This window comes from Orbilia oligospora (assembly GCF_000225545.1).
Source record: "Orbilia oligospora ATCC 24927 unplaced genomic scaffold scaffold00075, whole genome shotgun sequence".
NCBI lineage: Eukaryota > Fungi > Ascomycota > Orbiliomycetes > Orbiliales > Orbiliaceae > Orbilia > Orbilia oligospora.
Window position 1 is genome coordinate 533,934 of NW_011645632.1, and position 21,979 is coordinate 555,912.

The 21,979-nt window shown below is 42.9% G+C and overlaps 7 protein-coding genes across 7 annotated transcripts; 2 read left to right on the forward strand and 5 right to left on the reverse strand.

The window, feature by feature from the left end:
- Positions 1–72: 72 nt before the first annotated feature.
- Positions 73–2,573, forward strand: AOL_s00075g140 (uncharacterized protein; the record flags this gene model as incomplete). The annotated part of the gene is made up of 3 exons (XM_011122451.1): positions 73–1,713; positions 1,876–2,060; positions 2,153–2,573. 3 exons carry the CDS (start codon positions 73–75, stop codon positions 2,571–2,573), a joined length of 2,247 nt encoding a protein of 748 aa, XP_011120753.1.
- Positions 2,574–3,968: 1,395 nt separating this feature from the next.
- Positions 3,969–6,054, reverse strand: AOL_s00075g141 (uncharacterized protein; the record flags this gene model as incomplete). Its single annotated transcript, XM_011122452.1, has 10 exons — positions 3,969–4,205; positions 4,276–4,460; positions 4,526–4,589; positions 4,656–4,886; positions 4,961–5,347; positions 5,412–5,445; positions 5,504–5,514; positions 5,578–5,616; positions 5,700–5,746; positions 5,820–6,054. 10 exons carry the CDS (start codon positions 6,052–6,054, stop codon positions 3,969–3,971), a joined length of 1,470 nt encoding a protein of 489 aa, XP_011120754.1.
- A 1,606-nt stretch (positions 6,055–7,660) lies between these two features.
- On the forward strand, positions 7,661–9,406 carry AOL_s00075g142 (uncharacterized protein; the record flags this gene model as incomplete). The annotated part of the gene is made up of 7 exons (XM_011122453.1): positions 7,661–7,888; positions 7,951–8,095; positions 8,231–8,248; positions 8,345–8,373; positions 8,475–8,516; positions 8,607–9,084; positions 9,171–9,406. The coding sequence occupies 7 exons, from the start codon at positions 7,661–7,663 to the stop codon at positions 9,404–9,406; spliced, it is 1,176 nt and encodes a 391-aa protein (XP_011120755.1).
- A 202-nt stretch (positions 9,407–9,608) lies between these two features.
- Positions 9,609–10,691, reverse strand: AOL_s00075g143 (uncharacterized protein; the record flags this gene model as incomplete). The annotated part of the gene is made up of 1 exon (XM_011122454.1): positions 9,609–10,691. The coding sequence occupies one exon, from the start codon at positions 10,689–10,691 to the stop codon at positions 9,609–9,611; it is 1,083 nt and encodes a 360-aa protein (XP_011120756.1).
- A 1,011-nt stretch (positions 10,692–11,702) lies between these two features.
- On the reverse strand, positions 11,703–12,032 carry AOL_s00075g144 (uncharacterized protein; the record flags this gene model as incomplete). The annotated part of the gene is made up of 1 exon (XM_011122455.1): positions 11,703–12,032. The coding sequence occupies one exon, from the start codon at positions 12,030–12,032 to the stop codon at positions 11,703–11,705; it is 330 nt and encodes a 109-aa protein (XP_011120757.1).
- A 2,785-nt stretch (positions 12,033–14,817) lies between these two features.
- On the reverse strand, positions 14,818–16,016 carry AOL_s00075g145 (uncharacterized protein; the record flags this gene model as incomplete). Its single annotated transcript, XM_011122456.1, has 3 exons — positions 14,818–15,054; positions 15,095–15,565; positions 15,651–16,016. 3 exons carry the CDS (start codon positions 16,014–16,016, stop codon positions 14,818–14,820), a joined length of 1,074 nt encoding a protein of 357 aa, XP_011120758.1.
- A 3,932-nt stretch (positions 16,017–19,948) lies between these two features.
- On the reverse strand, positions 19,949–20,359 carry AOL_s00075g146 (uncharacterized protein; the record flags this gene model as incomplete). Its single annotated transcript, XM_011122457.1, has 1 exon — positions 19,949–20,359. One exon carries the CDS (start codon positions 20,357–20,359, stop codon positions 19,949–19,951), a length of 411 nt encoding a protein of 136 aa, XP_011120759.1.
- Between the last annotated feature and the right edge of the window lie 1,620 nt (positions 20,360–21,979).

Genomic DNA, 21,979 nt, shown 5'->3' on the forward strand with positions numbered 1-21,979 from the left:
ATTCCCTTTGCATAGTTCTACCAAACCATTCCCTTCCAGAAGAACTAGACTAGTTCATAACCTTTGACCAAAATGTCAGAAAGGTCCGAAGATTCCCCGACTCCTGGCTTCACTGTTGAAGACCTCATCAACAGAGCTCAGAAGGGAGCTCCATACTACCTAGACGAACCTAAAAAGGCCTCCTTTCGACAGAAACCAATCGGAAATATTCAAGAGCGTTTCCCAGAGAACCTTCGTGACCAGTTTCGAGAGCGATATCGAAATGATTTTCACTGCAACTTCCAACACCAGGCCGAACGACAGTTCGAAGAAGCATTCCTCAAGAAGGAAAAGACCCTTACTCCGGAGGAAGAAAGCCTCAGCTCGGACGATGCTTCTAGTGAAGCCAGTATTCCCAGCATAGAAACAATCCCTGACCCGGTCAGCTACACACCTAGCCCAGAAAGAATACCTACTCCAGTTATTGCTCCCGGCCTCATCAGCAGTACAGATCCGAACATCGACTCATGCCTGGCCAACATATCAAACTCGACTCCGATGGCTCCTAAAACAAACCCACGATCTGACCCATGGATCGGAGGACACTTACCACTGTTTGAACAAGGTTACAGTGGACCTCGCCGCGACGGGCAAATTCCAGACGCTATTTGGCGCAGGTTCGACGAGTTCCAAGCCGGCGGACACTTTGACCCGGCTCCAGTTAACGAAAATCCCATCGCTGAAACTCCCATCACCGAAATCCCTCTCACTCACTCCCAAATGTGGGATCAAGGGATTGCGAACAAAATCTTTCAAGATTATATTTCTCAATGTGAGGAAAACCCTAGCGTAATCCTCAAAGATATGGGTATGGGCGAGGGCTTCCAGCCATCCGCCACGGGGGAAGATTCTGAGCTCCCGGACTTATCTTATCCTGATCTCGACTCTCGTAATGAAGAATCATATCAAGATGCCCGTGAGTATCTATCTCCGATGCCTGGGGTCGGTGAGCATCAAACTAGCAATTTCATTGACCTTACGAAAGGTTCGCCGGCCGTAACCCAAACGGCGAGCTACAACAGCGAGATCGATCGAGTAGTCGAGCGAGCAATAGAGATGTTCTTCGAAAAAGAGCCACGCTTCATCTCTGGAGCTTCTCTAGTCCCCCCTAAGATGACTTTCGTACCTAGTTCCAGCCAAAATCTAACGACGGAAGACGACTATGAGAGAGACGTTGAGATGATATCGCCCGAAGGACCTGAGTCCGAATTTCCATACCCAGATCAGCAAGCGGCTTCTGTGATTTTCAAAGGAATTTACAATAAGTCTGCAAAGGATGCGAAAATGTTACCTGATATTTTTGTACACCCGAGAGAATATCTCATCAACTCATCTCAACTTCCTCCAAGCAAGGTCAATCCCTTACCGATTGTAATCAGTGACCATAGTGCTAGCAATGAGGCTGTTGGTACCAACGAGACCAGGAGTGAGTTACCGCCGGGACGCAAGATAATTACCCTCAAGGTTGGCCCCGAAAAACTTCAAGAGAACAAGGGGGATTCCAAGGTTACCTTCAAGAGGGTTGTCGAATATCGAAAAGAAATCCGAGGGATGCAGAGAGACGGAAGATTCAAAGACGGGGATGAGGTCGATCTGGTTAAGATGGAAGTCAAGTTCCCCGAATTACAGGAACTTGTGGATAATATCTGGAGAAGAATGAAGGCTTGCTTAATTGTAAGTTTTCCACCTGTTTTTTCCCTTATATCACGACCCAGGAACATGGTGAAATTGTTGCATTTTTCGTGTTGAAGGCCCTCGAAGCCGGTCACACGAGTATCTCGTGGATATCCGTACTACCAAACCTAAATCACATTCTAACGTTTGATCTGCGAATAGCTACACGAAGATCTATTCTACGGCGTTGTTGGATTCAGCCGCTGGTCTGTGGAGGGACGTTGTCAGGACCCCGAACTCTTCGACATGTTGATGTGCTTCAACCGCATTGCCCATGAATGTCAAAAAGAGGAGTCTACCTTAACACTCCTAGACATTGTTCAGGAATACACAACTCCGGAGAGACGGTTGGTCTTCTTATTCCTTCATACCATCTCTTACAAAATGATAAAAAACTAATGCAAAGAATATCTACACTAACACATCGAATCTAAAATAGAGTCGACTGTCACGAATTCTCCACCCAAGTCTTCCCTCTCCCAATCAGATTCTTCACTACAGACCAACTAGAGGTCGAAGATCCCAATCAATCCTCCAGCTCCGAAAATTCAGATAACGACGATAACAACGGCAGTAAGAAGCGCAAGCACAAAACCGCCAGTCGCCTCTCTAAACCAAAAGTTGCCGCCTTGAGTTTTATGGGCAAAGTCGCCGTTCGCTTCAACCGTTCGAACGGAGAGTTCTGCTTCTCTGGTTTGTACCATCTAGTTAAGTTCGGTGGACGCCCACAAAGTGATATTGACTTTCATAAACATCAAAAGAATGGGAGTCCGTTTGCACCTGGATCTGGAGGGACGGGATCTAGTCTTCGATACCAACGATACGGAGGCTCGTCAACTAGGTCTAGACTTGGTCTATGAAGTGAAAGCGAAGGTGGTAGTATCCTCAGTCTTTCATTCTACTGATTTTTAATCTTTCATTCTTTCCTTGAGTTCAAGAAGAGGTTTTAATATGACCGTCGTCTCAAACAGATGGCGGTAACATCATGATAAGATGAGGCAAACTTATATTGTCCCCTCATTATCGTCTTTTCTCTCCTTATTCTAGCGATTATTAGCAGCATCTTTCTTTTCTCACATGCAGAACCCCTCATCTGACACTCTCCACTTAACTTTTTAACGAATACATTCTTCCCTTTTCTGTTTTGCACTCACTACCAGTCGACACTATCGACTTCATCTTGCAGTTCCCTTTCTACGACACACATTAGCGGGCGTTTCAAACTAAACAAACCTTCTTCCTAACTTGCAACTAGAATTATCAACCTAACCAGGCGTTCTTCTTTTTGCTAAAAAAAATGCACGACAACCGGCGTTATCAACCTAAACAATTTTCCTTTCTCCCTTCCACAGCATACTAGGCGTCTACAGTATACCTCTTACTCCACTTTACCCCCCTTCTAGCGATCTTTCCCCTCTTCTCCTTCCTTCCTTGATCCCATAAAAACCCTCCCCAACCACTCTCCTTTCTCTTTATCAAACCACTCTCATCGTTTCCAGATAAGAGATTTTTTAACTCCTCCCTCCTTTCCTTTCCTTTCCTTCCAAAGAAGATTACATATGTTATACAACCAGCATCGATAGCTATTCTCAACTCCTTTAGCTTTTTCGATGCTCAGGATAACCTAATTCACCTTCTTATAGCAGGCAGTCTTTTTATTATTATTATTATTATGGGTTTATGGCGTTTAATACACCCCGTTTTCATTTATAAAAAAAGCGTTAAGCCAGCTACTATAGCACCATAACGGCTTTCTTCCTGTCAACTAATAAACCAATAAAAATATCTTTTATAAAAAAAGAAACCACGCAAGTTTTAGTAAACCGTACTTTCTAGCTGTGACAAGCTCAAAAAACACTACTAATTAATGAATGAATGAATGAAGAAACCTAAGGCTCATGAATTCCGTGATGATAAAAAAAAAGTAGTAGCAGTAGTAGTCGTGGTGTATCTAGGGGTATACAACAAAGGTAACGTATAGGGTATAAACTAAAAAAATAATCTATACTCTAAAAAAAGACGAAAAAGTCCCTTCTCTAGATGTTTAAAATCACCACTGTTTCTTCCACCTCTCCTTCACTAAAAGAAAAAGAGAAAGAAAAAGAAAAAAGGTATTGGCGTCGCTATGCCATGCTCCCCTTCCGATTCCTTCTTCCGAAATAGTTTCTCCCAGAAAGGAACCAACCATCTATCATAAAATCCCAGTGTAAATCCCCAATAACCCCCCCTCCCTAAACTTCCGCTTAAAAAAAGACCTACAACTTACTCTCCAAAGCACTCTTCAACCGTCTCTCAACGGCATCGAAGTACTGAGCTGTATTAACCCAAGCGCTCCTATCGGTCTTACCTTGCGCCAAGGCAAGATCTTTAGTCATAATACCGTCCTTGTCGACAGCATCGATACAAGCCTTTTCGAGGGCTTCAGCGAAGGCGACGACTTCTGGAGTTTCATCGAGTTTTCCTCGTTGGATTAGACCGCGGGTCCAGGCGAACTATATTTTTATCATATATTAGTATTTTTCTTTCTTTTTTCTTCTCTTTTTAGGAGGGAGGAGGACGTACGATAGAGGCGATAGGGTTGGTTGATGTTTCTTTTCCTTTCTGGTGTTCACGGTAATGACGGGTGACTGTGCCGTGGGCGGCTTCGGATTCGAAGGTCTTGCCGTCTGGGGTGATTAGGACTGATGTCATGAGGCCGAGGGAGCCGTAACCTTGTGCTACGATGTCGGATTGGACGTCGCCGTCGTCTGTATCAAGCAAGCAATTAGTTATTTGTCTGTAGGGAGATTATGAGGGAAAAGGAGGGACATACAGTTCTTCAAGGCCATGACGAAGCCACCGGTGGATTTGATCATTTGGGCGACCATGTCATCGATCTATTTCAATTAGTACCTCTTGTCCTTCTACTCTCGGGAGGAACGTTTGTGGGGTTGTAGGCATACCAAACGATGTTCATACCATAGTCCCTTAGCTTCGAACTGGCTCTTATATTCGGCTTCATAGATCTCCTGGAAGATATCCTTGAATCTACCATCGTATTTCTTAAGGATTGTGTTCTTGGTGGACATGTAGAGTGGGTATCCCCTGTCCAAGGCGAGTTTGAAAGAGGCGTGGGCGAATCCTCGGATCGATTCGTCGGTGTTGTACATTGCCATTGCGACGCCGCCGCCGTTCTTTTTGACCCCCGTTTATTAGCTTCTCTCCCTTCTAACCTTTCTTTAGGTGGTGGATGTAAAGGAGAAAATACCTTGTAATCATAAACATGAATCTTCTCAGCCGGTCCACCGTTCTTAGGAGTAAAAACTAACTCCAAAGTTCCCTCCTCCTTTGCAACATAATCCTTAGCTTTATACTGATCACCGTGAGCGTGTCTACCGATAATAATCGGTTTCTCCCAACCAGGGACAAGTCTTGGGATCGCTGGGATGACAATTGGTTCTCTGAAAACAGTTCCTCCTAGGATGTTACGGATGGTACCGTTGGGGGATAACCACATCTGTTTGAGGTTGAATTCTTTGACACGGGCTTCGTCGGGTGTGATGGTGGCGCATTTTACACCGACTGAGTACTTTTTGATGGCTTCGGCGGCGTCGATGGTTACTTGGTCGTTTGTTTGGTCACGGTATTCGATGCCCTGTTTTTTTATGTTTTTGTTAGGAAGGAGATTGTTTAGTGGAGGTGGGGTGGGGGAGGGGTACCAGATCGTAGTATTTGAGGTCGACGTCAAGGAATCTATAATTACTTAATTACTACTTTTATATCAAAAAGGATTAAGCTTTGGAAGCCTTACGGAAGGATAAGCTGTTTACACCAGTTAGCATCTCAATTCATGATTTATACTGAAAAGAAAAGAGAGGAACATACTCTATCCTTGATCATCTGCCAAATGATTCTAGTTTGCTCCTATCGATAACAATAACATCCATTAACTCTCTCTCCACCACCTTTTTTATTTCTAACAGAGAAGAAAGATTGGTGGTTCATACATCTCCGTCAAGCTCCACAACTGGGTTCTTGACCTTAATCTTACGTCCTGAAGTTCACAATCAAATATGTTAGTATCTCAGTGGTTACTAAGGTTGTGAGTGGATGAAAGTGGACCATACCGTCAGAAGACATGTTTCGTGTTACAACGAACGATGTAAAAGCAAGTTGATTTCGAGAAAGGTGTCTAGTAGGAGTAGTATTCGCCGCGAATAGCGATCGAGTACCAGCAGTAGTAGAAGTGGTGGAAGGGGAAGAAGAAGCTAGGATAGAGTAACGTCGAGCAAGAACAGGTGGTGTTTGTAACAACTTTGAGCAACAGCGCCGCGAGACAACAGAAGTCGTTGACGAGAACATTTTAAAAGAGAAGAAAGAAAAAAAGCGGGAAAAAAAGAGGAAAAAAAGAAGAAAAAGAAAAGAAAAAAAGACAGAGGGGAAATATCCAGTGGCGTCGGAACGGGGAGATATTGAATCTGAGGGTAAGACGGTACGGTGGACGGATGGATGGGCAGGTCGGGTTATCCGAGGTAAGTTTTTGGATTGGATGAGCTGCTGAGAATGGTGTTATTTCTGATTCGAGGAATTACTTTATTATTAATTAATAATATCAGACTGATCTAGCTCCCTTTTTATCTTCTTTTCAAAGGAGTTAGCTTTAAAGAGCAGAAACAAAATGCGGGGAAGCTGCTATGCTTGTTCGAATGGGAAGTTGAAGACCTGCTTAAAGCGCTTTAAGGCGGGCGGCGGGTGTTGCTGACCTTTTTATATCCCTCGACACGACGACCTCGTCACTGATTCGATTCGATCGGTCCGGCTGCCGGCCACTTTAAAAAAAGATTATTATCAAATCAGAATAAAGAGGGTGGTGTATTGTATATAAAAGAGGTGGGAAGTATAAGCTTGTTATATACTTTTCGCTCTAGCATCAAAACCCCGCGACGGCGGTATTTTTCTATTTTTCTAGATTATTATCGAATGTCGCGCGAGAAAGGGAAACCTGCATACATCCGGATCTTCAATTATCCCCCCATCCCACCATTCCATCCATCCCATCCATCCCATGAATTTCACCATGCATTGCATATAACCCAACATACATATCCAAATGTGTAATAGCATGTATGTAATCCATGTAAAAACCTTCGAGTTTTTTATGGGGGGCGTGTCTAACTAAAACGTTCCGTAGCTAGTGCCGAAGCTGTAATGTTTGTACTTTGTGGTACTGTCAAATCTGCCGCGGGGTACGGCGCAACTCCGTTATCGATTAGCAACCAAGAGGAGCTCTCTGTCTCCACGGCCACGGCCACGGCTTGCCGAGTTGGTTTACTTCGGTAGTGACACAACGTCTCCCGAGAATGCGGGTTCCCTTCCTTTTTGTTTTTTTGATCCCGAACTTAATCGACCAATGTTATATAAGTATTTAAATTATAACTAATTAAATGCAATAGTTGAATATATATGGCTGTATACATGTAATGTAATGGTGGCTAGTGGCGGTGGGGGCGTGGTATGTAAGTACGTATCGATACTCAAGTACGGATGTAAGTACTCGGTACCTTCTACGGGGTACCTCCCACGGCCTAAATTTCTACTTTCGAAAAAAAGGATTTAAATCGAAAATAAAATTCAAAAAAAACGTGGACGAATCAACTGGTCAGCCAGGCTGGGCTGCAGGTACCCAAGACAATTTTAAATTTTTTTTGTCTTTCGAAATTTCTCGGGTGCGAATTTTAAACTGTGACAAATTCCTTAGGAAAAAGCATCTGATCCCGACGGATGAGTCCGACTACGTATTTAAGTATTTATTTATATACGATAGACACACCCCCCCGTAGACATTCAACCGAACTTCACAAAACTATAACAATCATTATACATAAGTGTATATCATATCCGCCAGTATAACATCACGAACCATACCAAATAAGGAAAAACGCCTCATAGATTGATAAAGGAGAAGAAAATGTCGACCCCGGTACAAATACCTTCCGACGAACCTGCAGTACCGGCGATACCGGTTGAAGTCACCGAAACCGATCCCATCCCGGACCAACCAATCCCGGAAAAAAAGTACGGACCGTATCTAGTCTCAGACCGTCGTCCAATCTTCCAGTACTCTGTCGTCCGAAACTTATTCCTGCAATCCCTGCCGGAGTATCTAGTCGACCAAAATGAATTCAACACCCAATACGTATGTTAATTCACAACGGATATAGCTTTTTTATTGGCATATATTGATGGGAATTTGTATAGTTCTCGAAGAATTTCGGATTGATGCTCTACACCGACGACGATCAACCGGACTGGAAAGCCTTCGCCGATAAAGTAAACGAATTAAACGAAAACGCGGAGCCAGATGAATGTTACAAAGTCTTTTACCTCGCGAGACACGGGCAAGGTATAATAATCCCTCTTTTACCCGTACCCTTCCATCCGAACTTAAATAATGCAAATATACATATATAATATATAATATATAATATATACAGAAGAAGGCTAATAGGCAGATTAATTACATCTTTTTGAAAACTAGGCCCGCATAATGAAGCAAGTAAGTAGTTCTATACCGCCCTTTTTGACTATAATAGAAAATATAGCCATATAAATATAGAAGTTTAGACTGACGAGCGAATATAACGGCGTTTAGTTGAGCAGTACACGCAAGCCGTATGGGAAGTATGTTCAACAGATACCTCCCTAGGCACTTTTTCTCTCACTCAATTGACTTCATATTAACCTCGGTGGAATATGTTTCTACATATTATATATATATATAGACAAAAATTGGCATGCAAAAGGAATATAAAGGCCTAAGATTGGTAACTATTCTCTTCTTTTTCTCTACAAAATGGATGGAGTAGAGGTATAGTATACTAGATGATTAATATTGAGAAAATATAAATATATAGGGACCCGACCCAGACCTCACCGATAAGGGCAAAAACGAAGCCCTCTCCATCGGCAACATCTGGAAAACCCAACTACAACATCACTCCCTCTTCGAAGCCGGCGCCTTACCCCAAAAATTCTACGCCTCACCATTCACCCGCGCCCTTCGCACCCTCGAACTAACATGGCAAGACATCGTTCTCGACCTACCGGATGCACCAAGAGTAAAAATTCGAGAAAACCTAAGAGAAACGATCGGATATCATTGGTGTGACCAAAGGGGGGTTATGAAGGAAGTTAAAGAGGTGTTTCCATGGATTGATCTTGAAGATGGAATGCATGATGAAGATAAGATTTGGACTGAAACGAGGGAGGATGAACGTTGTGGGTCGATGGATAATCGGCTCAGAGAGGTTATTGATGATATCTTTATGGAGGATGGTGAGACTTTTATTAGTATTACCGCGCATAGTGGATGCTTGCGGTGTGTCATGAGGGGTAAGTGCACTCCTTCTTCCACTATTCTTCCTTTAGGGTTGGAATCAAGATGGATTGGGCTAATAATGGGGTGTTTATATACACAGTGGTCGGCCATCGAATCTTTGGGCTCTATACTAGTAGGATGATCCCGATTGTGGTTAAGGCCAAGCTGCTCCCAGAGTTCAAGGACAAGGTCAAGCTTCCTGAACGAGTTACAGGCCTTCCTTATAACTACACACCAAAGAATTACGAATCGCTCAAGAGGAAAGAATTCGACGGAACCCCACCACCAACGAACGGTACGAAGAAGGTACAAGTAGACGGTGTTGATAAACACTAGTACTTGACACCGGGGATATTTTGAATAGATCTTTTTTAGCAGTGATAGTTTTTTTTTTTTTTTTTTTTTTTCATTTTGGATTGTATCGGATCGGTAGAGCGCATTTTTATATACACACAAAGCGCGGGGTGGGTTAGATTCGTAATAGAATATATTATATGATGAACTTCTAGAAATACTATAGAGGATTGAAGTAACAAATCTAACTTTGCTTCTCTATCTCCTCCTTCATATCCGGATAAGCATTCAACGCCAATTGACCACCCAAATGGGCATAAAGGATATTCCCTTTAATCTCCCCTTTCCTCGCCATATCCAACATCCCCGCCAGACTCTTCCCTTCATACACCGGATCCGTGATGAACGCATCCATTTGTGCGCCGTACTCCATAGCCTCAAGGGTCTGTTTATCCGGAATACCATAAACACCAGCATGATACCTTTCATCCAGAATAATATCATCCTCAGTAATATCCTCCTCCTTCAACCCGATCTTCACCGCCGTATTCTTCGCGATCCTAAGTGTCTGTGCTTTCGTCTCCGCTGGTTTCGCAGAGGCATCAATACCAATTACCTTCCTATCATTTTCCTCACCACCGTGGATTTTCTGAAGGAGTTTAAATCCAGCTACCATCCCCGCGAACGTGGAACCGGTAACAGCACAGACTATTATAGTATTAAAAAACACACCCATTTCCTTTTCCTGTTGCTTTACTTCAAACGCCCATCTCGCAAACCCCAGTCCTCCGAGCGGATGATCCGATGCTCCGGCGGGTATGTAATAAGGTTTTTCACCGTTAGAACTACATTCTTCGAATACTGATTTTAAAGTTTGTTTATGTTCGATCCCGAAACCAGAGTTATCCAATCGAACGTCCGCTTGCATTAATCTCGATAATTGGATGTTTCCGACTTTAGAATAGATATCGTGAGGGTCTGGGTATGTAACCCAATTCTCTTGGACGAGTTTACATTTTAGTCCCGTGGAGGCTGCGGCGGCGGCGACTTGACGGGTGTGGTTTGATTGGAAGCCGCCGATGGAGATTAGGGTTGTTGAGGAGAGGGAGAGGGCTTCGGAGAGGAGGTATTCGAGTTTTCGGGTTTTGTTGCCGCCGTAGGCGAGTGCGGAGTTAAGGTCTTCGCGTTTGGCGTAGATGGAAATGGGGTTGGAGGTTGTTGTTGTTAGGTCGGTTGAGGTGCGGGGGAGGAGGTGGATTGGGGATGGGGTTGGGAGGGTGAGGGGATGACGGGGGATGGAGGCGAAGGGTTCTGGGAGGGTAACCATTTTGAGATAATATATATCGTGAAGTTATAACTTTATTAGAGAGGATATGATTGGAAAATTGCAATTGAATATGTTGAATTCCAGTCTTTTTTTATTTTATTCTTATTCTTATTGTTACTATTGCAGCTGGGATCCGCCTACCTTTTTATAGATATCTAAAATATAATATTACATCGAACCGCGAAGCTGTAGATTGATATAAAGCGATCAATGTTGATAATCAATCGGTAAGAAATGATCTACTCGATATCGGAACCGCGAAAAGGTACATACGCGGGGAAGGATTAGAGTTGGCCGTCGGGATTGGACGTATCGGCGCCCGCTCGAACTAGCTATAGAGCTAAAGCTAAACCTAGAGCTCGCGTGCCAGGCCCGCGGCTGCTGCCTGGCGACAGCTCCGGAAACTTTAAACCACCTTTTTTCCCGTCCAGTTACATATGTCGTCTTCGGACGATAACTAGGGAACTATAGCGAAAAGGGGATAGGTTATCCTCGAGCCGCTGGTAGCCTCTGCAGCTATCATATGAGGAGCTATCTGTCAACGGGTTGGCGTGTGTATGACATGTAAGTTAGTCAGTTATCACAAAATCATTTTCGTGAACTTGAGGAAGTACTTCTTGGCCGTCTAACTGAACCGGGGTTAATTTACATATATCTGAGACATATGATAGTAGATAATGCTGTCCTGGCGGCTAAAAGTAGTCCTCGAGTACGTCGGTAGAACTCTTGTATGCATGGCGATAATTGTTGTAACCAACGCAAAGCACCCTCCCACTTTAAATTTATATACCACATTATGGGACATTTTGCATTCAACCCTGCACTCGATGAAGATTAATCTTATATATTAATGTGTAGAAGACAATAAGTTATGTTACAGTCCCTGAATATATGTACAAAATGGGGCCGAATGGATTATGGATAATTATCGGCCGGCTCCGACTTCCCTCCTCAGCTCCCACGACCACACGTATCGATCATGAGACAATATAACCAATTCCCAATTGCAATTTAACCACATGGAGAGAAAGATTTAGCGGCGCAGCTTTCTCGATATCCATAATTACAACAGCCGCCGCTTGAATTGCACTGGTAAGCATCATTGCTCTTGCCACCACGACCGAAGGTCTTAACGACACCACATAGTCCGCAGTAAATTCCTGCTCTGGTGCCTTTTGCGCAGCTACAGCCGTTGCTCTTGCAGCTGCGTTTGTCGAAGACGTTGCTGCTGAGGTCGAGTTCGTCGGTGGCCATGCTGACGCCGGAGTTGTCTGCTGGGACGGCGGCGGCCAGGACGGTGGCGATGAGGGGGAGGAGGTAGGCGAGCTTTGAGAACTGCATTTTGTTTGGGATTGGTTTTCTAGATTTGAGGGTTAGTTGATGCGATGGTTAAGAGCATTCGAAGATAGAATACTGACTAACTTTTATATGGAATCCTCTTTTTCTTCGATTGTGGTAGTGATAATGATGCTGAAGGAGAAAAAAGAGGATGACCAGATGGCAGATTCGCGGGTTTATATAATCCTCAGAGCAGCACCTATAGCTCCTCATATTGACCATGTCAGCGAGTACATGAGAGCGCGTACAAGAAGCTGGTCGTTATATCGAAGAAGACAAGAATCCAGGATGTATAGCGTGGATACCATCATCGATGGTCATCAACATCGTTCCTTACGGAAGGTGTACTAACAACAATCGAATTTTTAACCGTAGATCAATGTTAATCATTACATGAAGTATTGTGGCCGCGGGTGCATAGTCTACTCTATCGGGAAGTTTAAAAATTTTCCGAACGGCGAAGAGATATACCTACCCTAGCTTCGCCCAGAGCTAGCCTTGTAAATTAAAAATCCGGGGAATTGGAAAACTGGAGTACGTAAGTCATCTTCAAGGCTTATGCGGATATGCATGATACTTTTGCATTTCGCCAATTGCGGTTGGACTTGAATATATCTGTCTGCCTGTAATAAGAGCCGCCATGGTGCCCTATAGTTCAATTAGTAAAATTCCCCGACAGATTTCTTTGCACAGTTTTTGAATTTTATTACATAATATAGAAGGGCTCTGGGAATAACATAGAAGATAGAAGACCTGCTCTTGTCTCAAACCAGACTTCGCAAAAAAAGACCTGCTCCTGCAGAAACAAAAAGCGGGATGGCCCGCGCGGCGCCCAACTCCGTACTATCCAGACACATATTGGCACGGACTTCAGCTTGCAGCTAAATACTTAGTTAACCAGGCTCCAATTCAGATTATGGAAGCCTATTCGAAACAAAAGAATAATGCATGAAATACCCTTCCAGCCAAGCTTAAACCCAACTGCCATGCATCTATCACTTTAAGTTTCATCATGTTTAATCATCGCAGATAGCAGTTGCTAGAGTGCAGAGCTTTTTCTGGAAGCTATACACTTCATTTCAATGGAAGTTCGGGGTTCTAAATCTGCCTAATAAATAATGCGTATGTATGCATGCTTCAAGAATACAGAAAGATGAAAAAGTTCCTATCGGTTACTCCCGGAGTGCATCTAAGACAGTTCCATAAATCCCGGTTATAAAACTATATGAAAAGTTCCAAGAAGCGGGGTTCGCTTTCATGGCGCTTCCAAGCTGTTAAGGGCAATTATAAAAAAAGTACTAGAATTAATTACAAGGTCAAGTGCCACCTTTCCTTGTTTAGGGACGCATGAGGGTAAAATATCATTCATAGTTAATTTTTACATCTACCTCCCTTTGTGACGTCTGAGAACGAGGCCAAGTTTTACTAATTATTAAATTCACTCAACCAACGGCACGCACCCGGTTCGAATTAATGTGTCGGTTTTCTAGTGCGTGTGTACCTGCGTACGTTGTAGGAACCGGGGACGTCTATTTTTACCTAGTATGGCAAGTTGTCGTTGGGATCCTGCCCCATAACCTTGAATAAAGCCGAGTGCCGAGCCTTGGTGAACCTTTAGTCTCTGGCATGACTTTGAAATGTACCTAATCGATAATAAGAGACTGCTGATCGATAAGGTATTCGATGATAAGTGTAACTTTAGCTACATAGTAACTTTATCTGATATTGAGCGGGCGTTTTTGATAGGAATTTGCAGCTGTTGTTCGACGGTATCACATGTGTTGCATTTTGCAATTTTGGTATGCGCATACTGAATTAAACGACTTATATTGTCGACGTACTGGACGCTCTGCAAGATTATGCCGCGCCGGGCCAGGTAATATTATATCAATTGCGCAAGCGTTCAGTTGACAATCGAAATTGATAAACAAATCTCATCTAGAACGGTTAACTAAGATAGAAAATATCAGATACAGCTTCTACTACAGCTCAGGCTGACGCCTACAAGTTCCATCTATGTGCATCTATCTAAATATGGAAGAAGAAAAGGCCGGGCTGATATTATAGTAGCTAATTTCATACTGGTGAAAAACCTATCCTACAGTTGTAAGTACAACCTAAGCTATTTTAGCCTATTTTAGCTGCTAGTTATAGCTGATTCGAAACCTATGTGCAATCAGGACGCTAACCTAAACAAACTGGTAGATAAGTCATTAATATTGATTGCAGAGTTCCATGTTTTCCGGGGTCTAGGGGTGGGGATGTGGGTAGTATAAGGATTCTATTCTCCTCTAATTCTAATCAAAATGCATCATGATATTACACCCCTCCCCAATAGCCGAAGCCCTAAGATGGTATCTATCTAACGCTGTGAACAAATTGATATTGTATTATTAGGTTTTTTTTTTTCAAGGACACCACGATAAGACTCCATCTAGCATCTCCATTGCGGACATGTAGACATATGCCACCTCAAACGAAATGAAATATCTGCGGGATACATGTTTTGCCCTTGGTAATTACGAAAATAGTCTCAGGCCGATAGTACCTATCTCGGACCCAGTCCCACCCCAAAAAATTACAGTGTGGTATGTATATCTCTAGTTAAAATTAGTACTTAGCTAAACAGTACATATATTGACATAAACATGACCAAACCGATGAGCTGAATGCTACTGCTATTTCCATTAAAAAAAAATTGGATAAGTTTTTCAAACGACTGGACCAATTAACTAGGCGCTATGCTTGGTCTTGTTCCCAAGCATCACAAACAGAGGCATCACTTTGTTTAGGATTTAGACTCCTTTTTAGTCTCGGCAGGGAGCGGCTCATCATCTGGGACGACACCCTTCAACGTGTCGCAATAACTAGAAATTTTCTCTGTCTCTTCCTGCGTCTTTTCCGCTTTCCCAAGTGTCTCCATCAGGTTCTTTGTAAATTCCGCCCGCGATTTCAAGTCGCTCATTAATTTTGTGGCAGTTTCGCCAACGTCCTTGGTGTACTTTTTCAACGCTGAATCGAGAGCCTGATCATGATCAAGTCGAGCCTGTTAGATCTATACATACTTTTTTATACCATGTAGAAACGGAGTGGCTCTGGACTATACTTGCCTTCGGGTAGTCATCTAGGAAATGAACGGCTCGAAGATCCTTATCATTTCGATGAACTTCCAGACCACTGTCCTCGATCTTGCGACTGAAAAGAGTAAAGTATGTCATACTCTTATCTGTCATACTATGTTTACACACCCAAGCATCGATGACATTGTACATCGTCGCCATATTTTTTCCTAAATTCTCTATCGCTTCCGTATACCTTTCATCCGAAACATGTTTCTCCACTACTTCCGTCCCGCAGTCATAGAACGGTGACTTCCCCGTCCCGCTCGAAATCGCGGTTATCAAACCAACAATATATCTATCCCAAAAGCCTTTTTCGCGACAGTAATGTTCTATATCAGGATTTTGCTGGGCGTTTTCGAAGTCGTCAAGACTCTCGAGATTTGTAGCGAAAGCATCTAAAATTATGGCTAGAAGCTATAGGCAATTAAGTAAAGAACATTAATTCGAGAAATCTTAGTAAAGGTGAGGCAGAAGGACTTCTATTAAAAATAACACGTACTGTGTCTCTTCTACGACACTTGGATCCGCGCCTGTACTTTTTAATAGTCTTCTGAGAAGGACTCTTAAATAATCGATAAGCTCGCAAGTACTCCATAGCTTTCTCGTACGAACGCACGGGTGAAGAGCAAGGCTTTTGGTCAACAGTCGTGGCTTCAGACTGATGGTCTCGTATCCAGTCACCGGGGGTTTCGAATGGGAGCCTGAATCCGCTTTCGCCTCCGTCACCTTCCGCTGGATAAGCCGGCCACGGTTTTAGGATTTTTAGAGCTGCTATAATCCCATCGTTCGATTGCAGCTCTTCCAAGGCGTGCCCATAAAAGGGTGAATTGGCTGCAAGTGCGAAAAACTGGCCCAATGGTGCCATTGCTAGCACGAACACCAGGGAGTGGATAAAACACGACGGGATCATTTTTTGAGGACCGCTATTGAATATTTGAATCGAGAATTAAGTACGGTAACTAGGAACGAGACTAATACGGTAATAAAATACTTGTGACGTTTTGCGTCGTACAGCTCGGGGCAACCTAGCAATAGGGAAGTTTGTGCTGATTGTTTGCAAGATATATCGAATAATCCTATGGAATATTTGATGGATATATATACCTAGATCTGGGAACGAGACCAACCTAGATACTATCGAAGCCAATTTCTCTCCTGTTGGTGTGCTTCGACCCTATAGGCAAGGAGAAATCTTTGAGATTGGATCTACCGGTACTAAGTTAGGCCAACCACTTTACAACACTCTCAAGATCCCGCACACGGGATCTCGCTCAGGAATTCGAGTGCCAGATGGAACTTTTGGTGCCTAAGGCGATGCGCGATGTATGTACTGTATCAATACGTATAATATCATGATAATCATCAATAAGGCAGAGGGTTGAAAATGTTTTTGTCCGATCTAACAGAAACTCTTGTCACAAGATGACTGAGAGCGCATGCATGATCATAGACTCCCTCCTACCAAAGCTGTATGAACATTAGTACCATATAGGTTTATCGATATATATATTGCGATGGAAACTCGTATTCTAGGGCGAGGAAGCCACTCTGGAGCTCTATAGACGTCGGTGGTGGAAATAAACATGTATGCATATGTGTGGGCCATGGAATTCATTCTTAAATTCAAACAATCAATTGTTGGTACAACCCACGCAACAGAGATATACTCCCAAGCTAAGTACTCCGAAGGATTCATTTTTGAATGAACCATGTCGATGTTATCAACAAATATGGTTCAGATTAGCAAAGGTGGTATCACAATGCCGGCCTCTTCCCCCTGTCAAGGGATATCCCGTGACATTAGGTTATATATATTCGAGCCTGCAATCAATATTATTGGTCCAGGGTGTTTTGGTAACACACGGGTTTTAGATCTAGATCTGACCTGGATCTAGGCAACAACCTCATTTTTTTTTTGACTTCGCTTTCCCCACCAATTGCAAGGCCGCGAGGAATTTCTTAGATAGCGGCTCATGCCTCACATCGACCCAGACACCAACTCCTATCGCAAAACCGCTACATAGGCAGTTAATTATCTACTCGCAATCAATATTCTTTCAATTAATTAAATATTAAATATAGGTTAGGCTGTTTCTAGAGAAATGATTATTTTTTGGCCAACTTAGTTAACATATTGCATAATGCGTTGTTTTTGTTGAGAATCGATTGGCTGAATTGGGGCGAGCAGTCTTGACACTAAACCAGCTTATGGTTAGGTCGAGATCTGCCATTTTCGAGGCGGATTTTTATGTGATTCCGTGAGTCTGGTCCAAACTATAACCTAAAAGGTCGGTCACGGTGTGAACATAATACCATGGAGGTAACACAAGAAGGGTCGCTGAGAACAGCAGGTATGCATATGCACCCTGAATAATATACTCGTATTTCCCCAATGCAAGGGGCGTACAGGGTGATTGGATATTTGTACCTGCTCAGCTAGCGCATTGACGATCCAGGCACAGTGTGCATGATTAGGGATTTTTAAGACCGGATATTCTATCATAATAATATGATGTCATAAATTACATACTTTGAACCAATTAAGGACAAAAAAATACCTCACACAAAAGATTCGCACACTCCATAGAGCTCTTGGTTAAAAGGATGTTGATACCAAGTATATGGCTTCTCAGACCAGTACGCAAGGGATATCATTGATTACCATTAACTTCGCTCTTTTGGTTCTAAAAAGGTAATAGAGTGTTTCCAATCCCACGAGAGTTTTAAGAAGTTATGGCTGCTAGTTTAACTGGGATAGTTATATATTTTGAGACCGAAACAGAGAAGCGTTCTAGAGAGCAATTGTACAAATGACGGAACCGGTAACAGAAACTAGTACTGGTCCTCTAGAAATATTCACAACAGAGATGTCGGTGGATATGTAAATCAGAATTGTATATATTAATCAAAATAAATCAAAATAAATAAATTGAGCAAGATCAGACTGTCTATTCCGGTAACATAAGATACCTCACTAATAAATGAAAATATACAAATGTTTATAGCTGCTAACGAGGCCTCCCTCGGTGAAGTCTGGGAACGAGATCGTGCTAAAATTTACCCAACCATCATGCATCAGCCATCGATTTGTGAATAACTACGTTCATACAAAGAAAACTACGGCGAATATCATCCCGGAAACCTTCCCGACAAATGAGGATGAAGACCAATCAACAGACCCTAGTCATTCGGAAGTTGCATCAGCCTTCAACATTGCAATGTAATCCTTATATATAGACATCAGGTCCTGAGAAAGCTCTGAAGGCTGGATTCCAGGTTCCACTCTAGCTAAATTTAAACCATACGATCGTATATGACACAGGCCCTTCAGTTTCTACTTCTCACAAACCGTTCTAATCTCTCTCGTGCACATTCGAGATCTCTCACCCGCCTATACCGCTCTACCGTGTTCGTTCTTTGACGCCTTACCCTTTTCCTCTAGTCCATCGTCCAATTCTTTCCGGCCTGGTTGGCTTCAGAAGGTAGTAGTATTAGATTAATCTAAAATTAGCCCTTGCACATGTACACTTTACTAATTCTTAGTATTGTTTTGCTGTTAGAACGAAAGAGGCTTTGAGAAGTATGCATCGTGAAAGTAGAGCCTAGGCGCCTTGGTAGCTTTACATCCATTTACATTTAATACCTGAGAATGTATTAAAACTTATGCTGAACACTTCTTCATACTCTATAGATCTACAGGTTGTGGTCGAAGCATATGGGAGTTAGTTAGGGTAGCCAGATAAATTTAAACTAATGAATGGATAGATGGATATCAGATTCAACAAAATGAAAGGAAGCGATGAGGCCAACGATATTGATCACATAGGTAATAAGGGATACATAACTTCCAGATTACGGGCCTATAAGCAGCACTTGCCAACAACCCAATTTGATGCCGACATGTCTTAAATCGTTTAGCTCGTTTGATTCTATTGTTATATTTTTTGAGAATTTTTAACCCTTTTCCCCTCGAGTTTCGATTCTAGGGCCGTAGAGGGCTATAGGATCCTTTCGTCCTAGCTAGTCAGTTGACGACCGGCACTCCATGAATTGACAGATCCGATCTTCCGTTCATTGACAATAGAACCGTTTTATTTATCTTTCTTTTGGCTCCGTATACATATAGATACCCGAAGGCAGCCTCGGCACTAAACCCGAACGGTTCGAGACGCAGTCGGATTTAAGCACAGGTATTCACTTGAAAGTAAACCATTGATTAGGTCATCTATTAGTCAGCAGTCTTATTGTGGGCTAAAATACAACATCTCAACACTAGTTATGCTATAGAGTCCAAAGAGCTGCCAATAACCTAGGCAATCATGCGCATATAAAGTATCATATAAGAATCTTTTTAAAAGAGTGTGAATGTTTTTTTTTTTTTTGCAATATAAACAGAGAGATATACTAAAAAAAGGATCAAACTATAACCAAGCGAGTGACTAAGCTACAAAATAACATTCTATACTAATCCGTCCGATGCCACCGATCCTGCATTCTGTTCTCCCACCGAATTCAACCGTATCCAGCTCATAAACTAGGACTTAGCATATCCTATTTCAATACTACATCCTTGGCGCTCAGGCACGAGCTGTCCATTTAGGGATGGCAGTTTAAGCTGCAGTAGTTCAAAGTAGCTCTGCACGAAGCCCAGAACCAAGCAGTACCACAGCGCGTACACCCGCCAGATGAATAAATCGAAGCAAACCTACATATTTCACATACATATGGTCAGTAAAATAGCCTTACCAATACTAACTCTTTTCAAGGTTAAAGATCTGGATGGTACGTGAAACAAACTTACTTGGACCAAAGGTTTCTACCAGTCGCAACCCCTGCGTTTGCGGCAGACACATAGTCCGCCGGGTTGGAACAAGTGTAGATGGCAAGACAGCTGTGAAGGCCGATTCCATCATAACGCTCGGAATATCTTGTCTCGCGTCTGATTACTTCGTCGGGGCCGACGAGGAAGCGGCTAAATGCTCGGCGACAAGCGTCTGCAGATACTCCGGCGCAGTTACTGGAACCTTTACAGTCCCAGCTATCCCTTTTTTCGAGGCTGGTTCTGACTTCGAGGGCAGGATTTGGAGACTCCGCTCCAAGTTGGAGGTCAGTGGATGGTTGAGCTGTTGGGAGGCATAGTGCTCCTGGCATGAACACTTGGAGGATGGAGAGGAGGACGAAAACTTGGGAAAGGGCAAAGAATTGCATTTTGTAATCTAAGTTTGGTTTTCTTTCGAATTGAAGATATCAAAGTTAAATTTAAAATAAGAAGAATTTCAAATTCTAGATCTTTGGAACTGGGGATCTCTGTATAGCTGATGAAGTTGAGAATAATATCTTTTTCGGTGGGATTTTTCCATCAATTTATACTTTTATGCATGGTCTCCTCTCAAGTCGTTACAGATGCCTTTGAGATAGGAGTTTATCAGCTACATTCCTAGAAGCTTTCAAATGGCCTACTAGCCTCGGCTTTTCTCAATACACTTGCCCCCAATGTCATCTGCATATCAAATCATCTACACATTCGCACTTGAGGTCTCAAAACCTTGTACTGGCTAAAATTTTTGAAAGTTCGCGCTCCTAGACTAGGGCGCAGAAAACGAATAAGTCAAACCCGCTCCACAAAGTCCTCTCGTAAGCATCACATAATTACCAAATTTTTCTCAGTATCATGATATTTCGAAAAGGGAATGCCCTGGATGGTTGTAGTTTAAAACGTAATTTATATGCACCTCTCTCAAATGCAACCTTAGGAAAATATGTAATCACAAAATTCCCCTGCGGGGTCCATTTTATAGTAGAGAGTGCGAATAGCGTTTAGAGCTCTTAGCCTGCAATTTTCAACCCATTATCCCTGTCCCTGACGCGCTTGGCAATCAATATATAATATCGAGAGCCTAATATATGTATGTTCCCCGCCAACGTGTTGATTATCATGTAGAATGTACCTTCGGCGGGCTGGAGATTATAGGCGAGTATCTTGGTGTAAAGTACGTATATGGGGAACTGGAAAAGTGAGCCGGTGGGGCAATGCAAGAATAACTGCGACTAGGCAGAGGCGAACGTCCGAAACGCGTTATGTACTGTTACACACTACACTGTCAAATACTGCGCCAGGAAGTATCGATATCGATCGCAGAGAACGAAGGGAGCGATCCCGGGTAATTTTGTATAACACAAAATATATATATCGAATAATATACTTAACTAAGTTGCTTATTTACATAAAACGGGTGAGCTCGGGAAGGACAGAAGACGGAGATGTGCGAAGAGGCCTAAAGACTACAGCCTTACAGGTGTCGACATGTCCCGACGTCCCTGGCCAGGACTATTTGTGAGATTTCCTGCATCGAGCTTTGGATCGGATATTTTGATACCCTACATGCTACAGAAAAGAAATTCTAAAGAACACTAGTTTATAAGCTTTGTTTTCCAAATAGAATTGTCCTTTGATTTTCGAATTGATGTATCCATGAGATCGCTAGACTTCCGAAAGCAACAGAATATATATAGATTAAGTCCAAAACGCACGAAGTGATGCCTCCGGACTCTTTGTACCATCTGCGAACGAACGAGATGAATTAAATCCAACACGACGTCGACGACGCAAACTATGAGTTCCAGTTCAAACCTAGAGCAGAAACCGGGCCATGCTACTTGCCGACACAAATGAAAACGGACGCGGGACGAACAACACCACCTGGCAATGCTCGACCCGACCTGAGAACTAACTTCAGTCTATAGCCTCTAGCTAAAGCTTGATCGACCGCAGTCTCCAGCATGGTCTCGAGGCCGATCTCGAGGTTAGTCTCCGGATCAGACGCCATC